Raw genomic sequence first — 22,637 nt, forward strand, 5'->3', positions numbered from 1 at the left:
GAAGAACCTCTGCCCATCCGCACATGTACACAGAAAGAGGAATGGAGAGAAACGCCCATCAGACTTACCCATGGGTCCTGATTGCCACGGGATGAGCAAAAAAAGAGACAAACAGAGGAATCGGGGAAGAGGGACGTGGGCATAGAGAGGGAGGCGTATGGGCACGCAACATACAGCATGCCCTCATACCGTAAAGACCGCTAGGGGAAAAAGGAGGCGAGCGAGACACAGGGAGAACAACAGAAACGAAAAAGAGCAAATTGTCAACATGCAGCAAATGTACGTGATAGAGAAAGCGCAGGGGGGAAACTGAAGAGAGCAAAGACACAATCGACAGCACAAGGAGGTGGTGGGAGTTGCCACACACACCTCAGCTCAACAAAGCCCATTCCACCCCACCACACAAAGACGCATGAAATGCATAAACACTAATACACACACACACACACACACACGCACAGTGTATCACGAAACAAAGGGCTGCACGAAGAGAATAGGAAAAGGAGAAGAAAGACATAGAGATCGGCACGGCAACATAGTACAGGAGGTCGGGATCTCATCTTGGTGGAGCGCAAACCTCGCGGCAGTGCACGCGAGGGCTCGCCAAAGAACACAAAAGCGAACGCGAATGTGCACAGCGCAGCTTACAGCCACTATTGCACAGCCACACGCACACAGCTACGCCCACGCCTCATCAAACACTGTGGTGCATAGAACTAGATGAATACTCGAGGGAGTCAGATGAAGGGTGCATCTCCCCCAGACGTGACAGCCAAGCATCACATCAATGCCAACCATGCATAGAGGAAGCAACAAGGGAAGAACGCGCCCATGCAGGCGTGCAAAGAGATCCACACCCTCTCGCTGTCCCACATACCCTCACGCTCTGAGAAATCCCCATCGAACTTCGCCAACTCCCTGTTCCTTGCTTTCCACGTATGCTTTATGCTATATGCGCATTTTACCTTCCATAGCCTCAGATGAGCTCGCTTCCCTTCGCATCGCCATCAGACTCGGAGAAACACATGCTTAAGGAGGGTAGCAGCGGAAGGCCGCTTCGACACATCTCGCTGGAAGCACAAGTCTAAGAAGTCGTACGCGTCCTTCGAGCCGAGCGCTGTGGCGTCCTTCGGCACCGCATCAGGCCAGCCGGTCGAGAGCGCCAGCTTGTTCATGATGTGCATCACGTTCGGCATTGGGGTCCATGGAGCACGTCCCGTGATCATCTCCGCGACAGTGCAACCCGCTGACCAGATATCCGCCTTGAATGGATCGTAGCCGTCCTCGTCTGTGATAACCTCAGGTGCCATCCAGTATGGCGTCCCCGCCAAGGTCGCCGTCGCCGCTTTGCGCAAGGTGCCGTGTGTGTTCATGATTTTCGCCTGATCAAAGTCCGCTAGTTTGGCTGTGCCCGTGTCCATGGAGATGAGCACGTTGTCACCCTTGATGTCGCGGTGGGCGACCTGGTTACTGTGAAGATACTCCAACCCTTGAAACATGTGTCGCGCGTACACGCGCACTACCGAGTAGGGCAGGCAGCCATTTGGCAAACTCTTCATCAACGACGTCACCGAGCCGCCAGTCACAAACTCCAGGTAGACGTAGAGTTTCTTTGGTGTACTTTCTGCGTCAATGCGGCTGTGCAAGTAGCGAATGATGTTGTGGTGCACCATCTTGCGGTGGATCTCCACCTCTGTGTTGGACGGCGCGTCATCTGAGAGCTCGAGTACCTTCACTGCGACGAAGTGGCCACTGGGAAGCACGCCCACAAAGACGGAGCCAAAGCTCCCAGCGCCGAGCTTCTTGCCTAGCGTCACATCCATCAGCTCCTTGGTTGAGATGGCCGCCATTGTTGATTGCGCGTGAGTCTTTTCTTCCACGTTACTCTACCGTTGGTGACGGCCTCTATTGAACTTTTTGGACCCCCTCACGTACCTTGAAGGTGGTACGCTCACTGGAGGAGCAGGTTGGGAGGTGGTGCGGTAGCTTCGGAGATGAAGAGCGGCTGAACGAAAAAGAAAGTACTCACGTGGTGGATTTCCGTTGACCGTGATGCGGTGCACGCAAGCGCAGCTTCGTCACTCGACACTTGACGGCACACTCACAAAAAAGTGCTCGTGTGTAGGAAGATGAGGGAAAAGGGGCGCTGGCCGGGGCGACGAAGGTGATGATGAGTTCGATACAGTGTGGTAGGCTGGTGGAGAGGGAAAGGAGAATGGCGAGAGAGGCTCAGAGCGGTTTATAAATAGAGAAAAAAGTTGTCACAGAAGAAGCAAGGCAACCCCAACAGAATAGACAAAAACAGGCCTTTCAGGAAGAGAGTGTGTGATGTTGGTAAGGCAGAGAGGCGGGAGAGGAGCAGTCGACAAGGGCTCGCTGGGGTGGCGGTGGCGAATGCAGCGACACGAAGAGAAGTGTGTGATGGAAACGACAATAATAGGGAAGGAAGAGAGAAGGTCGAAAAGGTCAAGGCGGCCAAAGGAAGCAAGAAAAGTGCAGCGAGAGCACGCCAGAAGCGAAATGCTCCGCTGTGCGTGGCAAACGGGAGAGAGAGAGAGAGCGACGCGATGCACTTATGTAGACGCAAGGAATAGCGCGTTCGCCTCTTTTCACTTGGCGCTTTGTTTCGTGCGTGTATTTCTCCCCCCTGCGTAAGCGGAGATGTACGTCCGTGTCTTGGTGGAGGCGAAGAAGATAAATGTGTTGGTGTTCTCCGATGTCTATGAATGAGTGGACGAACAGGCGTACTCAAGAACAAGCTGCACACACATACACACAATCACGTGTTAAAGGGGGGAAACAGCGTTAGGTGTTGCGCGTTCAGACTAATGAGTGTTGAATGGAGACACACAAGAGTGCAGCCCGCACGTAACAGCAGCTCACGTGCAAAGCAAAAGAGAAGAAGAGAGGGAAGTGATGGAGACAGAGACAGGCGAGATATGAATCAGGATCGGGAAAAATGATGCCGGAAGGAAGACAGCAGCGCTCCGCACTGCACCCACGTTGCAGGAAGGTGTCGCGTCTACGTACGCACCGCCGCCGCCTCCTAAAATTGTTGATACGTAGCGCTGCAAAGGAGTCTTAGTAAATTACTGTGATGATAGAGGTAAGATGGACAGAGGTCACCTCCGTGCCCCTCCCCCCTCCACTGACACCCTGTGGCTGCCATCGGGTCTTGCCTTACACGCAACACACACACACACTTACGATGGCCAAAGGCTGCGAATACCAAGCACATATTCTCTCTCCATACCGTATTGGCGCGCCTTTCGCTCATAGTCCGCCACCTATGGTCTTTTTCTCCTGAGGTTTGCTTGGTGTCTTGCCCATGATTTTCATACCCTCTTAGGAAGACTCGCCCACATTGCACACTTAAAACGCACACCAACACGCGCACTTACTCACACCGACAGAGACACGCAGCCACGCTCGGCAGTCGACCTCACCATGACACGCAGGTGTGCCACACAGAGGCATACGTGGAGACGAGAGATAGGAAAAGAGGCAGGGGAAGGAGACAGGGAAAGGATGGAACGAGAGGAGGCAAAGAGCCGGCAACGCACGAGTACCGAATCTTTCCCCCGCTCTTCTCCGCCATTTCGTTGCGCTTTGCATAGTCCCAACCCCTCACTCACTCACCACACATAGACACGATCTCGCTCTTTCTCCCTCTGCGCCCCACCGTCCTTCTCTCTCTGTCCTTCCCATTAGAAACAGATGCGGCACACGCACGGACGCACGCGAGCGTACCCGGTCAATGACGAACAGACTTCAGCCTCTCTTGTTTGTCGTTTTATGTTCATGTTTACAGAAAAAAAGAGTTGTAGAGGCAGCGTCTCGCGCTCTCATGGCCCCGCCCCACCCACCTTGCGCGCGTACGCGCAGTCAGACGAGTGAGCCGCTTCCCCCCCCCTCCCATTCGCCTCACTACACTCCGGTAGAAACACCATCGTCAGCAAAGGAGGGGAGGGAGCAAGAGGGAAAGCAGAGTAGATGGCGCCTCGTCCGCAAACAATGCAAGTGTACGCCTACCAAGAGGCGCGTGCCTAAGAAAGTTCGCAGCACAGTGTCGCGGGTTCAACAGCCCTCTACTTCGTCGCCCTCTTTTCTAGCGACAGTGAGAGTTTGTTTGTCGCAAGGAGCATCTCGTCGGTGTACGACTCGAGCGCCGGGGCCTTCTGTGGCTTCAGGCCTGTGATCGGCTCAATCTTCTTGTTGCTGATGAGCAAGGTAATCTTGAAGTGGGCGACAACCTCACCTTCCTTTTCGAAGAGAACGGGGTACGGGATGACAGCGCCGTGTTTTGACATCTCGTTGAGACCGAGGCGGGCCTTCTTGGACTCCAAGTTGCGGATGGCAAACGGGAAGGTGGCGTACTTGGAGTCGATCTCCTTCTGCACCTCCTTAGCGCTCTCCATCTTCACAGAGTAGTTGGAGTCCAGCGCCACCTTGAAAACGCATGGCCGCACATCGCGCTCCTTGAGCTTGCCCCTGCCAGAAGACATGACGATGTCTAGCGTCCACACCTGCGCCTTTTCGAGATCGTAGTCGTGCACCATGTGCTCCGCGACCCTGCGCTGCGGGATGCAACGGTAGCCGTCAATGATGTAGCGCTTCATCATGTGCGAGAGGACGCCGTCAGCCGGAGTCACCTTGTAGTGCTCTGCAGCCTTCTCGACTACATCCGTCACCTGGTAGATGGTCGAACCAGGGCGCATCTGGCGCAACGCGGTGTTGAGGATGTTGTACGCCGCCGTAATGACACGTGCCGCTTTCTCGTCCTTGCCGAGTTCGTTGTCCTCGGTCACCTGGATGGTGTGGGCGACGACGGCGCAGTAGCCGTCCACGTGGATACCGAGGTCATAGTGCACGACATCGCCCATCGAGATCTCCTGCTGCGTCGCCTCGTCCGACGCGCCTGGACTGTTGTGGCACACGCAGCTGTTGACCGAGATGCACGTCGGGAAGGCAATTCCCTTTTCCGTACCCTTGAACATCGTCTTAACCTTGGCGGCAATGGTGTCATCACCGAGGCGGCACAGGTCGCACACCTTGGCGCCAGGCTTTGTGGCATCGATGAGCAAGCGCAATGTTTCATTGCACCACACGGCGGCCTTCTTGTAGCGCACCACTACATTAGAGTTGTTGATGGTGGTGTCCTCCTCCCCTTCCTCCTGCGCCTCCTCGTCGCCGCAGTCCTCCCACTCCCCCTGGTCCACATTCTTCGACATTTGCGCAGTGTATTGTGTTTGCTTATCGGGGCGCTGGAAAGCTGCTCTGCTCGTGTGTGCCGGTTACACGCGTGGTGAAAAATGCTGAGGGGAGAAAGAGCGAAGTGGTAGCACCGATACCCACGGCAGTCAAACGGTGATGAGTTCAACGAAGAGAACACGAAAAGGAAGTGCAGAAAGGCGCACGCAAGTTCACTGCGACGCATGCAGCGACGTGCGCGCGGTCGCCATCGACGTTGTGGCATGTGTGACACACAAGAGTGAAGAGAGTGGCAAGACGGAAACATAAGAAGTGAGGAAAAGAGAATCGCGGCAGGAAACGAGGGGGTGTCGCGCAGTGACATGCATGCAAAGGTACGAGAAAGGACGAAAATGCACACCTCAATGACGTGGCCAGCAGAAAGGCTCCGAGGGTGTGGGAGGAAGGGAGAAGCGGCTAGTGCCGCACGCATACACCGAGCACAATCTGATGCGCTCAATTCCGACATCTCTCTTAACTTGTCACTTGGACCCGACCGTCCGTGTGCTGCGCAAAGTACGGGTGCGATGCGCGTCGGGGGTATATCGCTCCACACCGTCCGTCAGTGCAGCTTTGCAGTCGCGGAAAGCGAAGAAGCGGCGGCACCAGAGGTAGAGAGCAAGCCGGGGTACGCTCTTCCTTTCTATCCCAGCACTGGAGCGGATTCCCACTCCCTCCCTACCGCAAGTCAGTTCGGATTCGCCGCATTCCCACACCGTATCACTCTCGCAGTCGCATGGTCACCTCACAGACACCCCACCAGAGACATGCACAAGCAAACAGACATGCTGCTCGAGTTGCAGCAGCTCTTTGTTAGGGGGTGCCATGCCTTACGGCGTTTCCTTTTTACCTTGTTTGCCTTGGGTGCTGGTTTCGTGTTCGAGAAACCGTCAACGTCGCACCCCCACACATGCGCACCCCACGGCATCCACGCGCAGCTTAACTGGACTTGACACACGGCCCACTCCCCCGAATCTTTTGTAGTGCCGTAAGCACAACTTTGGAGGGCCTAAGGCAACCCCCACGAAGCAGCAGAAACAAACGAAAGGAATACGTGAAACCCCTGGGAGGAGGAGGAGAGGGGGTAACACACCACGCACAGAGAGAGAAACAAAGACCTCCCCCCGTATTGCCACCGGCACCAACAGCGTTAAACACACGTACGTACGTGAAGCGTGAGCTGTTTAATCGGCGAAATTAATCGGTCGTCCCAGTGGGAGAAAAGACGCTAAAAAAAAAAAGAAAACCAAAACGCTTCGGCAGCGGAGGTCGCGAGGAGGTGCGCATTCGCACATCTCCGTGCGACCTCTACCGCGTCACGTCATCCCTGGTTGACGTGCGAGAGGAAATGCCCCTCCGGTTTGCCATAGCGAACGTTTCGTTCCTCAGAGGCGGCGAGCTGCCCATGTCCTTCATCTCGTGCGTCGCTTCCTCGTCGTCGGAATCGTAGAGCGGGCTCTGGGCGGTGTCCTCTGCTCTCGGCACGACTGAGAGAGGTATGTCGCCGGCCGGGTCCCTCTTCGCAACACCCTCCGACTCTCGGTCCACCGGCGAGCGTGGGTTGCGCGGAGGTGGCGAGTCGCCAGCCTCTACGTACACCGTTGTCTTCGCGCCAAAGCGGGAGTGTGAGAGGGTCGGGATGGTCTGCTGAATAGAAAATGCCACGAAGCCAATGGCTGTAGGAGCGATGACGACACAGAATAGCGCGATGCTCAGGCCAGTGTAGTTGAGAGGCTTTCCTCCAGTCCCTGATGTGGGTAGATTCAGCGCGGGGTAGTCATCTACGGGGATTTGGTCGACCAGGTGCACGCCTTCGACCTTAGCAAGGGCGAACCAGGCTGTGGAGTTGTCGCGGCCATTCACAAACAGCGGCAAGTTGGTGCCCTTTGCAAGGGTCTGATAGAGCTGCTGCATCGGCATCATCGTCGACTGCGGGGCTGCACCAGTTTGCAGCGTGTCGTCGATAAAAAGCTCAAAAGTGTTGCTGCCAAGGGAAGCAACCAGCACCGTCGTCTCCGGAATCTTGAGCTCCGTTGTCGCGTACTTGACGAGGGCGTCCTGCGCAGCCTTATAGTCAAGCAGGTCCGTCGACGCGTTGAGGGGCAGAAACGTTAGCCGTAGCGACATGGAGGTGCTGGCCAGGTTAGTAGCGTTGGCGCCCAGCACCACGTACGCGTCCACAGCGACGAACTCAGGGTTTGGGCTGCTCGACGCCGTGGCACACATCTTCACGTACACATTGGTGGCCCCGCTGCCACCCAAGGTCTGCGGCACCCACGCCGGCACCGTCACCCAGCGGCGCTCGAGGTCGTCCGTTTCAATCGTCAACACAGTAGTGTACGTAGCGCCAGCACCGCACTGCGGCATGTCGCTCTGGCTACTCGTCACTTGCAGCCCCACCCGCGTGATTGGAGGGTCTTGAGGATCCGTGAGGAGAAGGCGCGTGTCGACCGGAGCTGACACGGAGAGCACAACGTACGGAAGGTAGAACAGGGAGGAGAGAGTGAGTTGCGTGAGCGTGATGGAGCGACCAAGATGCTCCTCAAACGGCATCGGTGCCGCCGTGCCGTCAAACGTGCTTACCGCGTAGCAGGAGAACAATCTCGGCGTTCTCACGCCTGGCGGTGCAGCGGCAATCAACGACGTCTCGACTGTCACATTGGCACTGCTGGGGGAAATGTAGCGGAGGGCTGTCGTATACGCCGCGTTCACCGTACACGTTGCGTCGTTCCAAACCAGCTTCAAGAAGAGGTTCACAGAGGGGGAAAAGGTGCCCATCACAGCCCACGTCGCCGTCTGTGTTTGATATAGCTCAATGCGACTCTGGCTCGTCAGCGCGTTTCCGGTGCTGATCGCCTCAGCCTGGTACACCGTGACGGCACCAAGGACAACTTTGATGTACGTGCCTGTCACACGCGCCCACGCGTCGCCGTTGCGCGTGCACACGGTGTAATAACCCTCCGTCTTGGTAAACAGCAGCCCGCTCACGTCGATGACAGAGGTGCCGACTGCTGTGCGCGCCACCATCACATCCGCGTCGGCGTGTGGGCCACGGCACGTCGCGTCCCACGACACAAACCCTACTACAACCCCGGAGACATCAGTGGAGGGGCTCAACGTGATCTGCGGCTGATTGCCGAGCACCACGACAGCCTGGCCGTACGTTGTTCCACCATCGGTGGATAGCTGCAGCAAGCTGAACTGCTGGCAGTGCAAAAAAGCTGCCGCCACCGGCACGTAGACTTCGTTCATTAACACAATCGCGTGCGTCTTAAGCCGGTTGCCGGCCATGAGCACCGTGATATTGTCAGACCCCACGAAAGCGTCATCCAGCCGCTGTGGCCATACGTTGCGCCGAACGGCGCCATTGCACACTTGGATATACTGCTGCTTCGTGTGCAGGCCGCATGTAGAGGCACTGCCGCATGGCGTCCACTGCGTGTCCTCGATGCCAGCGTTGTGCATCCACTCGCGTTGACCCCGCGCGTACGACGTGAGCTCCACTTGTGACCCGGTAGATACAAACATGGACGTGCCGGTCTCGTTGTACAGCCCAGCACAAACTGTGTAGATGCCCACCAACGCTGTCGGGATGGCGATGTAGTGCTGGGTGTCGTAAGACTGGATACGGGCGGTGTAGCCAAAAGCGCAGCTGCCGTCTTGAGCAATGCGCACCGCCAAGGCGGATCCGAGAGAGGCGAGGTTGCTGCTGCGCACGGAAAGCGGCACCGCGTCATACTCAGGGCCAGAAGAAAGCACCACCGTGCGGGAAGCAAAGTCGCCGACGCCGGCCATGGACACCAGCCAGTTTGTGGGCTGGATGACCGTGTAGTCGATTCGCACATACTCGTCGTTGGCGCACAGCACACCGTTCGTCTGCTGCAGGGTGAGTGGGAAAGGGAGCTGCATGATGCCGTTTGCGGCGTCTCGCACTGCCTCCTGCTTGTAGCGTCTGCACACGGCCGTCTTGTCCGCCGCGGTGGCGCCTGCTTTGACGGCCACAAAACGAAACACGTTGTAGGCCTCTGACACAGCTGCCACAGCAGACAGGTAGGCGTCCGCGTCGTCTGCGCTGGATGGTGGACGCACAAACTCTAGTAAGTTCAAGGAGCCACTGCTGCCGTTGAAGATGGTCAACACTGGTACCGTGGAGGACACCAGTGACGGCATCGATTTCGCGCCAACTCTTACCGGCTCGCCATGGTACGTGACGGCGAACTTCGTGTTGGTAGAGGTGCGCCGCATGCACACGTAGCCACCAGCGGGAGCTTCGCTACGTGTGATGAGAAGGGCACTCGGCACGGTGGAAGAGTCGCTGCTGCTTTTAAAGGAGTTCACAGGAAGCAGCGAGATTTTCGCCCCCTCCGAGGAACAGTCCGGCAACGTGGACGCGAAAGCTTCGTAGGCGCCGCTCGCGATACCTGTTGTCGTGCCACCCTGTAGCCTGATCGGGATCGCTGTTGCGGCAGGAAAGCTGGCGGTCGTAGTCGTCGCAGCGATGCCCTGAATTACGAGGGGAGCCACCACAACACTTTTGCCGTTGTACGTGGCGCAAACACTCTTGCGACCAGCGTGCACGCGCACCACATAGCTGTTCGGCACGAGGAAGCGCACATGGTAGCGGGTGATAAAATATGGTATAGTCAATGTAGACGCCGTGCAGTGCCTGCCGACGACGCCGTTGTTGACCATCGAGAAGGATAGCGTGGACGTGACTACGTGCGAGATGTCCGTGGTATACGTCAGTGCCGTCCCAGCTCCTGCAAAGCGCACCGTCGCCAGGATATCCGTGCCTTTTAGAAGTGCCTCATCGCTCAGTATCACGCCGGCGGACATCCCCTGAAGTGCGATCATCACTGGTGTGATGCGCAGCTGCGAGTCGACGGCTAGGGCGTCAGCGGAACTCAGTGTCACCAGCGACAGCCCATGCGAGGTCACCTCAGAGACGTTGTAGAGCTCGAGTGGCACATGAAACCAAACGGAGGTGGTCGCTTCATCTGTCAAAAGAGCGGACACGGGGCCCGTGGAGCCAAAACGCAGCGCCATCACTGTGTCGGCTGTCTGCAGTGTCTGCATGTCCTGCAGAAGAGTCGCCGTCGCAGAAAGATATACAACGTTCGAGGTGAAGTCCATCACATCCACCGTTGGCACCGGGGCAAAGACGACGCTCTTCACCGTCTGCATAACCAAAGGCACCGATGGCGCAGATGGCAGCGGTGCAGCGGTGGTGGGGATGGCAGGAGAATCAGCCAGAGTGGAGGTCATAGTGAGGAATGCAGAGCTTTTGGAGGCCGAGAATGCTGGTTGAAACGATGGTAGCGACTGAGAAGCGGCCGTCAATGCGGGATCTGTGGTCGTGGTGAAAGTTGCTGTCACATTCGGCATTGGCGTTGTCGTGGTCGTCGTGGTCGCGTTGTCAGTGCATTGGTTATTCCACGTAATAGACATGGAGATGACAGCCCACGCACCATTCTTCCGTAATATGAGCCGAGACCGGGCGCCAGACGGAGCTTGAAAAGTTGGCGTCATCTGCACAGCGACCTCGGCGTTCTCCCCCTTGGCAGAGCCATTGGTAAGAGTACCAGGTTGGATAGCGAAGGTGAGGCCGTTGTCCAATAGGTACTGCACCCCATCGTTCTCACCGGAGGAGTGAACCGCATAGCCTAACGTGCCGACTCCACAGCCGCCAAACGGTGAGATGAGAGTCACCTCCCACCTCGCCAGCAGGAGGAACAGCAGCAGAGCAACAAGTGCACGTCTGGCCATCACGCACGCGTGTGGTTGGGTATAATGGAAAACACTCAAAACGAAAAAGAAAGACGGGAAGACAGACACGCGTCTTCGGTGCGCAAGGGGGAGGGGAGGGGAGGGGGGGCGAGGGACACAAAAGAACGAGGAGAGAAATAGAGATATACGAGGGGCGTAGATGCGTGTTGAGAGGCGAGACGTGTGAGCTTCACTCTCCTCTGCTGTTTTCCTCTCAATCTCCGCGCTCCGGCGATGCTGCTCTACCACCGGGTCACAAAACGACAAGAAAAAGCGCAAGAGGGGGGAATATAATGATGATCGTGTGCCACGCCAGTACAAAACGATGGGTTCGCGAGATCACGATCAGGGGCACGTCTCCCTCCCCTCACTCGCTGTCTCTATCGTAGAAGGACACCAACTCGTGCTGGCAAAACTCCGAAGGACGAGAAAATCTCACAAGGCCAATCGAAACAACTGAAGAGGAATGTGAGAGGAGAAATAAAAGCTCACGAATAGAAAGCAGCGAAGCAATAAGAGATGAACGTGAGAAACAAGCTACGTGATGGTGCCCCTACCAACGATAAAGACCTCGCCCCAGTGAGAGCCTCACCCTTACGCTAAGGTCAGGGAGGAAAAGATGTACAGCAACAGAAGAGAAAACGAGAGAAGTTGAGGTAGGGCGTGAGTGATTGGTGGTTAGTGGTGACGCAAGCCTTCTATAGGCGCCATCGAAGGCCCCGTAAAAGCTAGCAAGAATGAGAAAGATAGGCAGCACCAACGCTTCGCTGCCGCTTCTCCCCTATCACCTCTCTTTGCGTTTTGTGCCTTTTGCAGCTGTACCAGCCACCAATGGGCGGATAACTTGTCCCCTCTCCCTCAGAGCTCCTTACAGGATCCCGTGGGCACACACGTACACGTAAAGACAAGCGCAAAGAGAAGGATGTCGTTGCTCACCCCCGTAATGTGTGTTCCCTTCAGGTATACCAGTGCAGTGGGGAACAGAAGGGCGCGCCTAGCAAGTAATGAGCGTTGAGTTCAGCAGAGGCGAGCAGGAGTGAGAAGACAGAGAGCAGAGAGAGAGAGAGAGACGAGAAGCACGCCGGTGCACCAGTTGCTGCACTCCTCGTTGTTGCTTGTTTGGACCTTCGTCGTCCTTACTTGCCTACAATTTGGGGGCCTTTCTTGTTTTAAATGATGTCGTGTTGGCGCACAGGCCAGTGCTCTGTCGCTGCTTGATTAGCACTTTTGCGGCCCTGTGTGATGTCCTCTCTCCTTCTGAGGAAAGCAAAAGCAACAGACTCTCCCTGTGATTGGCTTATAAATAGCGAAAGAGACGCACCTTTCCTCTATTGCTTCCGAGCCGAGGGAAGGGGGAGAGTGGTAGTGTTGTATCCGCTGCTGGTCAGTGCGAAAGACGGAGGAGTCGATGGCGTGCAAAAGAGAGAGGCACAGACAGAGAGAGGTGGTGAAAGCGCAGTGGGAAAGCTAAAATTCGCGCACGGCAACCCCCATACGTAGGTGGAAGAGAAAACTTGGGTAACGTGAGCGCTCTCGACTTACAACCCCCTTTTCACCCGCTGACGACGGTGGGAGTGGTCATATGAGGCGGTGATGCACATTTCGTCTTGTCGCTTAAACCCCACCTTTTTCCTGACATCTCGAGTGTTCTGGCATGGAGGTGCCTGGAAGCAATACAAAACTCCGGAAAGAGCCGGGCACATCCGTGTCCACAACCCTTTGCTACACCTCTGCCCTGGCCCATGTGCGATGAAGAAGGGAACTTTTTAAAGCCCTCCTCCGGTACCACTATTGAGTCCATATTTTCGCTTCTCAACATATTCTCCGCGCACCGGTGGTGCAAGCGATTCCACAGCGTCTCCTCCCTTTTTGTTATCGCCTCTCGTTTCCTCGGCCCAAGTGTGCGCTGCCCACCCCGGTGTCCACATCTACTGCATCCGCCTCCCCGAGCCCACCATCCGAGGAGTACAACTCTCCCTCCATTTCGTATCTCCTCTGCCATCGCCTTTGTACTCGCCTCGCTTACTGGCGCCATTCTTGAAAACCTACGTGAAGCAACGTGCACCGAGGGAGAGCAAAGAGGGAAATGAAGAAAAAGAAGAGACACACACACTCGACAGATGAAAAGGGTAGAGGCGCACGAACAAGTGGAACAGACAAGGGGTAGAGAGAAGCGGGGGGGGCGAAGAAACCACACAAACACAGAGCGGAAACGAGAAAGCAGCTGGCAGCGATGTCACGTGTCTCCTCAGCGTGTCCATCCTGCCATACAACACCAATCAAACTCCGCTCTAGCGTCGGCCAGTCACAGGCCCACCGCGTGCGGTGCGGCGCAGCTGTGCACACGCCCTTACAGCAATGCGCCGACTCAGCCACCCGAGCACCGCCGTTGCCTCAGACTCGGCCCACCCCTCGCCGCGCAGGCCGCCTCACAGCCGCTCCCATCATGCCGGTCTCCACGCCGTGCATCCCTCGGGGCGGCGCGGGCTCCCCGCACCACTGGGACAGCGGGGGCCGCGGGTGGTCTGCTGGAGTCACGCCGACGCTCGGCCCACCACATGAACGCTACAAGCGCCTTCACGGTCGCAGGCCGCTCCGCTCTAGCGCCGGCCAGTCACAGAGTCGCCGACATCAGCAGCGATGCACAGCTCTGACCTCCCCGCGCCGTAGGCACTTGGCCCTGCCACCGCCAGACGTGGCGCAGCATCGGCAGGGATAGGGGAGCTGCCTGGCCGCACCACACAGAGTGGGCACTGGAAACCGATACCACGCACTGAGGTGTGCCCCTTGCCATCGTCATCGGGGACAAACCAATATTGCTCGAAAAAAAAGGGAGGTCCGCGGGATCCCCTGGTCACCCTCGCAAGCACATACGACCCTGGACAACGACAAACTCGAAATTACAGCTCGGAAATGAACAAAGAAATATGAGATATAGCGTTCAACAGAGGAGGGGTAAAGATGAGCAGCTCGAGGGCAGACAAAGCAAGCGCAAAGGAGAACTGTGGAGGAAAGGACCATTGAAGTCGAGCGAGTAGACGGTGGGAAAGGACATGGCATGGCATGAAGAAGAGGGAGAGAAACAAAAAAAAGAGCAGCCAAGTCGAAGAAGCACACAGAAGAAAGGAGGGATTAACTGCGCTGGTCACCTCTTGATTTGCTCGAGTCGGCAGGTCTTGAACGCGGCCCTCGCGGAGAGCGCACTAGCGTTTCTGTGAGGCGACGAACAACAAGAGGGGTAATTTGTACGTATATCGCCTCTGCACACGTGTGTGCGCGCGTCTGCGTGTTTGCTCAGCCCGCACCGTTTTCCCTGTGACATCTGGCACCATTGAAAGAAAACCGATATTGAGTCCACATACGCACACCAGCACCAGCACAAGCACCAGCACCAGCATGGTACTAATGCAGAAGACGAGAAGCCATACGCACACGGCTCAGCGCATGCAGTGCCGCAGCAACAACAACAATGGCAGCACACTCATCGAGAAGAGGACACACACAAGAGAAGAGTTAAGGGAAATAAAGATGAGAAGAGGCCACTACATTACACACACGCACACACATGCACTCCGCGTGAGCAACACAAGCGAAAAGAGCAACGTTGTCGACCCCTGTGTTGTCATCACCATGAGCCATTTCTCTCAAACCACCACACCCACACACACGCACACAATCTTGCGAATTCATCGTCGTCTCTTTACCTTTCTGTTTTCACCTTTGCATAGCAGGTCACCATCTGAAGAGAAAATATAATATATATACACACAACGGAAGAGGCAGGGGAAGGAGAGAGCCAACGTTGAGGAACAACAAAGAACAAGTCGGTGTAAAGGGGGGAAGCGACAAGAGTTAAACTGGGAGAGAAGTGTAGCTTACATCGGAGTGAGCTCACACAGAGATGCGCGCACCAGGTGGACATACATGAAACGAAGAAAAACAGCACAATGAAAGAGGAAAGCGGAGGAGTCGCTAAATAAAATAAAAATGGAAATCGTGGGCAGGACTAAAAGAATGGAGAAAAGAGATGAAGAAGCTGAAGGGGTGTAACGCTCTTTCAAGCCAGCCAGACGGGGGGAAGTGGTCGCACCCAAAAGGCGCGAAGGCTCTGAGGTGTAAGGAGAAGGGGGTTGTACGTTTAGACAGACTAAGGGATGCCGCAGTGAGCTACGAAGAAAGCAAGAGAGGAGGGGCCCGACAGCAGGAGACCTCTCCGAGTAGTCGTGGCGCGACATATTGTAAAGGAAGAGAATCGACAAAAAAAGACCCGAGAAGAAAAGCGAAACACAAAACAGACGAACCGGGAGGCAGCAGCAGCAGAACCAAGAACTGCCGCACCAGCTCGCACGCACAGACACAAACAGAGACATGGCACAAGAAGGAGACAGCGTCTTTTGCTTTCGTCTTTGATTCGTTGTTGGATGACTCTTCCAGTGAAAAACATTATCCTCATACCCACGCAGTACCCTGTCCCACTCCCCCATTCCCCTCCTCCTCCTGGTTCTCCCACAGGCACATGCACACACCTACAAAGACGCATGCGCGGCAGGACGGGAAGGAAGAAGAGGTGGAAATGAAACAAGAAGATCGCAAAGGAAAAAAAAACGAAAAGAGAAGACGGTGATGGAGAGAAAGACAAGTGAGAGTGATGCAATGCCCACCACATCTCGACGAAGAACGGCGCGAGGGAGGTGGCGGGAGCCAGAGACAACCCAACCGCACGACATACGTACACGAAAGAACTCAAATTTTGAGAGAAAAAAAGGATGAGCAGGGGAGAAAGGCGCACGTCTGCACAGAGGTGTGTCTCTCAAAAGTTAAACTCGTCGTCGCTGTCCGCCGTATTGGTGACGGAGATCTTGCGTTGCGCTGGCACAGAGCGGACTATATTGCTGCTATTCAGGTTGCCTTGGAGTACACTACTGCCCGAAAATGGAGCAGAGGTACTGCTAACAGAGAGCGGACTGCGATTCCCCTGGTTGAAGAGATTAGCGTACTTAAAGAGGGACACATTCGAGGTTGTCGGTGGCGGGCTGCTGTTGCTGGTCAAGCCCACGTTCGAGATCGACTGCGAAGCACTCACGCCGCTAGAGGCAATTTGAAACGGGTTGTGTGGCTGGCCAGTCGCGATGCCAGCGTACAGCGCAGAACTGCCACCAATGCCAGTGAAATACGGGTGCTGCAGGCACTGCGTCGCGGTGAGTCGCTCTGCTGGGTTGAAGCGCAGCATCTGCTCCATCAGGTCCACGGCCGCCGGCGGTGCCGTAGTAAGGATCTGGCGCAGCGGTGTTGGCGCGACGGTTGGAAAGCGCATGTTCATACGGCGCGCTAGTTGATACCCCTCATCCCACTCATTGGGGGCCGGAGAGCCGAGCACGGAGCAAATCTTGAAGAGCTGGTCGCTCTCTGAAGTACCAGGAAAGAGGGGACGGCACAAGTAGAGCTCAGCGAAGATCACCGCACACGCCCAGATGTCTATAGGGGAGTTGTAGTGAGTGGAATGCAGCACAATCTCCGGCGCGCGGTACCACCGTGTCGACACGTACTCCGTGAACGGTGGACGGGAACGAATCTCCTTCGCGAGACCAAAGTCGGCGACCTTCACCACGTCGCCCGAGATGAGCAAGTTCTCTGGCTTGAGGTCTCGGTGCATAAAGCCTGCCTTGTGGATCGCCTGCACACCTAGTAACGTCTGGCACATGATGCTACGGATCTCCTTATCACTAAAGGCAATGGTGCCGCTCATCTGATCGGCGCGCTGGCGCTGAATTTGAAAGATGTTCTTTTCGCAGTACTCAAAAATTAGAAAAAGCTCCGTCTTCTCGCGCACCACTTCCTTCAGCTTCACCAGGTTGAGGTGCTGCACCTTGCGCAGCGACTGGATCTCACGCAGCTGCAGGCACTCCTCCCAACTGTGGAAGCGCTGCTTCATCTTCTTCACTGCCACTATTTCGCCAGTGCTTGTGTTTTGGGCTTTACTCACCGTGCCAAAGGAGCCGTCGCCCAGCTGGCCCATTACTGTGTAGCGCTCCATCCCTCCAAGCCTCAGAGCGGCGCGTCGGCAGTAGAGAGGGAGGACAAGACACCTCCTCCCATAAAAAAAAAAACGGAGACCAGAAGGCTATGCTGCTGTCGTGGGTAACATGCGTGTGTGAAAAAGGAAGTGAGGCGCAGATACACTCAATGAAGGCCGCGCACAAGTGTCCTGCGGAGTGGCCAATGAGTCGATCCGTGTGTGGGGAGGGAGGAGATGACACTGGGAGGGACTCTGTAGAAAGAGAAATGCAATAAAGGAAAAAAGCGTTGCAGCGACAAGCACGCAGACTCTCTCTCTCTGTGGATTTACACGGAGAGAGAGAAGAAAATAAATGTGCAGGACAGCAGAGGTACGATGCATCACAAACAAAACCAAAGGGAGAGAGCGGGTTGCGAAAGAAGTGAAATGGATGTGGTCCATCATGGGGAATGTCCAAAGCCAAGCGCACAGGAGAGCACGCACGCAGTCACGCATATGGCAAAAGGTTCCACGCGCTGTGTCGAGACCCTCCCTTTTCTCTCACCTTTTTTTGGGAGCCCTGCTGCCGCCTCTACCACTACACCGCGTATGCGCATCGATACCGCAGCTAAATCAAGCAGAGGATTATGGAGGGGGGAGGAAGTGCCGAGATCTTCAAACCTCTGCCTTTTCTCCTTTCGTACAAGCCGCTTCGAGGACGAGACACAGTCGTTTCGTTTTCCAGCACTCGAAACGACTCGCCGACACAAGCCCCCCTCCTCTCTTCGCACACACGCTCCCTCCCCCTCCACCAGGATTGCGCACGCACGCACGAGGCTGTAGGCAGATATTCTCGCTCGCCCTCAGAGAGAGAGAGATGCGAGCAACACAGAGATGAGAAAAAGACCACAAAGAGAAAATGCAGAGGGAAGTGAAAGGCATCGATAGCGCGCCCGCGACTTTCGTTCTTTCATCATCCGTGCTCAAGATGATTGCTGAATTGTTTTCCCCTTTTGTTCCATTCATGCGGAATATGCTGCGTACGCAGCTTGCTTTCTCGGTTTCGTCTCCTCGTTCAGGAAAAGCAAGACGCGCGCGCCAACACACATCAAGTGAGATTCAGAGTGACTCAATATAGACGGACGCTTCATATCTTCGCTCCCTCCAATCTGTCCTTTGTCCTTCGCCCTATTCGCTCCGCACCCATCCAGCCCAGCCCGCAAGCTAGAACCAGCTCATGCAGTGCGCGGTCACAGAGAGCCGGCAGGACGTCGCTGCAACAGAAGGTAGAAAAAAAAAGCGGGAGGAGGGAAGAAAGAAGACCGCGTTTCGTTTCGCCCACCTACTCTTGAGGCTTCGGAGCAGGACGGCTCTTACCCATCGGCTCACCAGCCTTGGCGCCGCGCAAGTGTACGCCGAGCGCCTTCTCCATCTTCACAATAACGCGCTCCTCCTGCACCGCTTTGCCATTTTCATACTCGGCCACTACGGACACACGCTCAGAGATGCGCTGCGCGAGATCCTGCTGTGACCAGTTCAGAGCCTGGCGCTCCTTCATGATGCGCACACGGAGGTGCGGGTCGACCTTCTTCACCTTTAGTGTCTCGTGGTCCTCGTCGAGCTTCTTCGCGTTCGCCCCAGCGCTGACGGCCTGCTGGTTGAAACGTTGATGCTCCTTCCGCTGTACCTCCACGCTTTGCCCGCTTTGCACAGCACGGTTTGCATCGCGCTCCGTTACCTTGCGAGGCTGCGTTGAGCTAGTGCCGCCGCGCTGTTGGAAGTTGAAGCGCTGCTCCTCCCAGTCCTGGCCCGTTAGAACAAATCCCCTCGGCATTCTCTTCTGTTCGTCTTTGATACAAATGGCTGTGTGTGTGTGCGTGTGTGTGCGCCGATACAAAAGTGCGAGGACAAATGCAAAAATGAGGTGAAGGCGTCGATACTAAGAAAAACAAAAACAAAAAAAACGTGCGTGCGGAAGCGGATGTGCGCGGTTATGTTCGCTTGCAAGTCGGGGAATTCTGAGGTGTGCCACGTGCGAGGGCGTGCAAGAGAAGACGAAGAAAAAAAAAACGACGTTGGGGCGAAAAAAAAAAGAAGGCGGGAGTGTCAAAGAAGAGTGAGTGAGTGAGTGAAAGGTGAAGAACGGGGGTGTGGGTCGGTGTCACATTGTGCGACTAAAACGGGTAACGCGCCTGTGCATCGAGAAGGGAAAGGTAACGGATCGGAGTGGAGAGGATTCTCAGACGGAGATGCCACGCACTAACCCCAGAATAACTGGAGATGCATGCGTTGCGAGAGAGAAAGGAACCACCACGCTGCCCTCCCGGGCACCTCCCTCCGCGTTGTCGTACTTTGGCACTCGCATGCTTCCGTTTTATCCGTCGAGCCAACGCACATCGTCAGAATCGATGCTTGACTGCCTATTTTGTTGTTGTTGCGGTATTTTTTTCTTCTCAGCTGTTGTTACTCTCAGTAATACTCAACAAGAGAAAAACAGAAAGAGAAGAAGAACACATGAATTGTGTGTGCATGTTTGTATTTGCGCTTAGTGACATCACGACTTGTGGGGGCAGTGGGGTAAGCGGAAGGAGTGGTGGCTCCCTGCAGATGAGGAAGAAGCACAACACAAGAAAAAGAAGTGCAGGTCGCTGGCGATGAGAAAGAGATAGCAAAAACAAATACACGCACACACACTTTGTTCCTCTTCTCTTCTATTTCACTTTTTTTTTTCGCGCCCCCATCGTTGTGCCCTCTTACTGTGGAGCCGTCCAACTATACTAAAGCGGGGAGAGAAGTAGGGGGGACCACTTTAATGGCGCACACATGCCCATCGGAGAGGTGAGAAAGGGGGCCTCTGGGTGATAGAGAGAAGCGGCGAGGACGATGACAGAAGGGTAGGGAAACGAGGTAGAGGGAATTTGACTTAACGGTGACTTTTCCGTTTTCACTTGCTACAGTCGCTCATTCCTCTCCCTTCTGCAATACATAGAGGCGTACGCATACACCCACGCAGACATTCGCACAGCTGCTGTGAAAGTACAAGAGATAGAATGGATGAAGAAGAGAGGTGAGAGCAGCCCTCCCCCCCCCCCCCCGCCCCTCGTTCCTTTCTTTCATGTGAAGAGGTAACGGCACGTGCACGTAAACATGGATGTGTGCGTCTTCCGGTGTGTACCCACGTGTGTGATCGAGTGAGTGGTGGAGAGGAGGAGGGAGTAGGCGTGTGACGATGCAGTGTGTCCGCTTCGTTATTTTCACTTGTTCTGCGTGGAGTCGTGCCTTTTGGTTGGTTCAAGGCGGCTCCTCAGTTACGCTCAGAAGCTCTTCGAAAAGGGAAATAGGAAAGCAAAAAAATGAGGGGTGAGCAAGAGAGGCGCACAACGCAAAGACGCAAGAAGAAATGAAAAAGAGAAAGCGAATCGAGCAACGAAAACTGTGGCGAGGAGAGAGAAAGGAGGAGATTTAATGAACGATGCGGCACGAAGAGGGATATGAAGACGAACACAGCCCTGCACCTTCAGGGAAGGGGAGGCGTAAGGGCGGTAAGCTACTCGCCACATAAACGTACACACACCTATACAGACCAACACATTCCCTTGGATCCACACGTGAAGGCAAGCGCGGCCTCTGAACCCCCAGACACTCGCACGGGTGCCTACGCATATACATACACATGAATATACAGTACTACGCCAGCATCACATAAAAAAGCGCTAACCACACACACACACACACGTGTATACTATGGAGTGGAAGCACGAACAGCCCTACCACATGCACACGAACTCAGAAACGCACACGCTCAAGTAGGAGGGAGGGCGAGGGGGAGAGAATTACACGTGTAGGTCGGGAGTGGAAAACATCAACAGCACAAATTGAAAGAAAAAGGCTAACTGAGACGAAGACGGAAAATGTGCGCATTTTACGTTAACCAAACAAACTTCACGAACTCTTTTCGACGGCAGAGTTCAAAAAGAAAAAACGAGAAAAACAAATGCGGAGATAAGTGGCCGAGAGGAACAATACAGAGCGAGAATGGTAACTCCATCATCCAACACACACACACACATACACATATATATATACGTGCATGTATACCGCATTACACTGCTTCAAGTGAGAGCTCACCCGCGTACGAGACACCCCCGTACGTACACCCTTCTCCTCTCCCGCTACTTGACAAACACACAGCGCAGCCAACACCACCAGCTGCAACTACAGAAGCGGTCATCGGAGATGTGCGCGTAGGGGAATAGAGAAAGACGTGAGATGCGCACAGACTAGTGTGGCAACACACAACACCAAACACAACGGGAGTGCGCAGGTGCAAGAAAAAAAAAAAACAACGTATACGCACAGCGGTGCACATTCCTACCCAACACAGGACGGGGGAGCTAAGAAGCAAGAGAGGAAAGAGGGAGCCTCGGGTACTTCGCTACTCTGAATAAAAAGCAAGCGAAAAACAGATCAGTAGCCTATGAAGAACGTAGCCTCTCATTAGCGTGTACAACTGGTGAGTACCGGGGACGCACACGCAGAGGGCGGTGAGCCGATGACAATCCGCATTGCCTTTGCTTACCCCATATCATCATTCAACGCCGTGACCGCGCAGAAGTCAGCTGAAATCATTACGTTATACAAATCTCCATGCGCTCACCTCCTAAACCCTATTAGCGCGAGCCTTGATGTAGTACGGCTTGATGGCATCAACACCAGACAACACCAGCGCACCAGCGATACCGCGCAGAATGTTCGCGCCAGCGCCGCGGAACAGCGACACCACGCCCTCGCTCTTCACGCAGTGCGTGAAGCATTCGAACGAGTTGCGGTAGTTCTTGCCGGTGCCGGACGTCATCATCATGCGACGGCGCACCGTGTCCAGCGGGTACGAAATCAGACCAGACACGATCGTCACAACCCAGCCCAGCATGAAGTTCACAATGAAGTTGTTCACCGGCAACATCGGCTGCAGCGTGTCGTACAGACCAAAGTAGAAGCCGCGGTACGCAACAATGCCCACACACGACACGCAGAAGCCGCGGTACAGACCCATCAGGCCGTCGCTCTTGAACGTCTTGATGTAGCAGTCCACCATGCCGTTATACTGGCGCTCGCCGCCCTTCTTCGAAGACTTCGTGTCGTTCGCGAGGCGCGTACGCACGTAGTCCAGTGAGTACACGAAGCACAGCGACACAGCGCCGGCAAGACCGCCGGACGCCATGTTGCCCATGAACCACTTCATGTAGCCGTCGCGGTCCTTCTTGTAGTTGAACATGCGCTTGAACTGGTCCTTGAAGGCGAAGTTCAGCGCCTGTGTCGGGAAGTAGCGGATCACGTTTGACAGGTTGCCGCGCCACAGCGAGTACAGGCCCTCCGTCTTCATCGTGCGCGTCAGGCAGTTCACCACGCCGGTGTACGGGCGGTCCAGCGTGCCCTGCTTGATCATCTCGCCCTGGTTCTGCACCAGCAGCTTCACACGCTCGATTGGCGCCGCAGCCGTCTTGGCAGCACCAGCGGCAACACCGCTGATCATGAACTCCTCCCAGAAGCCGAGCTTCGGCGTACTCTGGTGCGCCTTATTCGGCGCGGGCGCTGCGGCAGCGGGGGCAGTGTTGTGGGCAGACAT

General features: G+C 55.4%; 6 protein-coding genes across 6 annotated transcripts, besides 1 other annotated feature; all 6 read right to left on the reverse strand.

Annotated features, from left to right (window-relative positions):
• Nucleotides 1–1,007: 1,007 nt before the first annotated feature.
• Nucleotides 1,008–1,850, reverse strand: LPMP_190120 (mitogen-activated protein kinase, putative; the record flags this gene model as incomplete). The annotated part of the gene is made up of 1 exon (XM_010699705.1): nucleotides 1,008–1,850. The coding sequence occupies one exon, from the start codon at nucleotides 1,848–1,850 to the stop codon at nucleotides 1,008–1,010; it is 843 nt and encodes a 280-aa protein (XP_010698007.1).
• Nucleotides 1,851–4,088: 2,238 nt separating this feature from the next.
• Nucleotides 4,089–5,231, reverse strand: LPMP_190130 (aminopeptidase, putative; the record flags this gene model as incomplete). The annotated part of the gene is made up of 1 exon (XM_010699706.1): nucleotides 4,089–5,231. One exon carries the CDS (start codon nucleotides 5,229–5,231, stop codon nucleotides 4,089–4,091), a length of 1,143 nt encoding a protein of 380 aa, XP_010698008.1.
• A 1,327-nt stretch (nucleotides 5,232–6,558) lies between these two features.
• LPMP_190140 (hypothetical protein) lies at nucleotides 6,559–11,016 on the reverse strand (the record flags this gene model as incomplete). Its single annotated transcript, XM_010699707.1, has 1 exon — nucleotides 6,559–11,016. One exon carries the CDS (start codon nucleotides 11,014–11,016, stop codon nucleotides 6,559–6,561), a length of 4,458 nt encoding a protein of 1,485 aa, XP_010698009.1.
• Nucleotides 11,017–13,268: 2,252 nt separating this feature from the next.
• Nucleotides 13,269–13,811: a repeat region.
• Nucleotides 13,812–15,826: 2,015 nt separating this feature from the next.
• Nucleotides 15,827–17,050, reverse strand: MPK9 (mitogen activated protein kinase, putative; the record flags this gene model as incomplete). Its single annotated transcript, XM_010699708.1, has 1 exon — nucleotides 15,827–17,050. The coding sequence occupies one exon, from the start codon at nucleotides 17,048–17,050 to the stop codon at nucleotides 15,827–15,829; it is 1,224 nt and encodes a 407-aa protein (XP_010698010.1).
• Nucleotides 17,051–18,353: 1,303 nt separating this feature from the next.
• LPMP_190160 (multiprotein-bridging factor 1, putative) lies at nucleotides 18,354–18,845 on the reverse strand (the record flags this gene model as incomplete). Its single annotated transcript, XM_010699709.1, has 1 exon — nucleotides 18,354–18,845. One exon carries the CDS (start codon nucleotides 18,843–18,845, stop codon nucleotides 18,354–18,356), a length of 492 nt encoding a protein of 163 aa, XP_010698011.1.
• A 2,826-nt stretch (nucleotides 18,846–21,671) lies between these two features.
• Nucleotides 21,672–22,637, reverse strand: ANC1 (ADP/ATP translocase, putative; the record flags this gene model as incomplete). Its single annotated transcript, XM_010699710.1, has 1 exon — nucleotides 21,672–22,637. The coding sequence occupies one exon, from the start codon at nucleotides 22,635–22,637 to the stop codon at nucleotides 21,672–21,674; it is 966 nt and encodes a 321-aa protein (XP_010698012.1).

The sequence above is a fragment of the Leishmania panamensis genome (genome assembly GCF_000755165.1).
Source record: "Leishmania panamensis strain MHOM/PA/94/PSC-1 chromosome 19 sequence".
Classification (NCBI taxonomy): Eukaryota; Euglenozoa; class Kinetoplastea; order Trypanosomatida; family Trypanosomatidae; genus Leishmania; species Leishmania panamensis.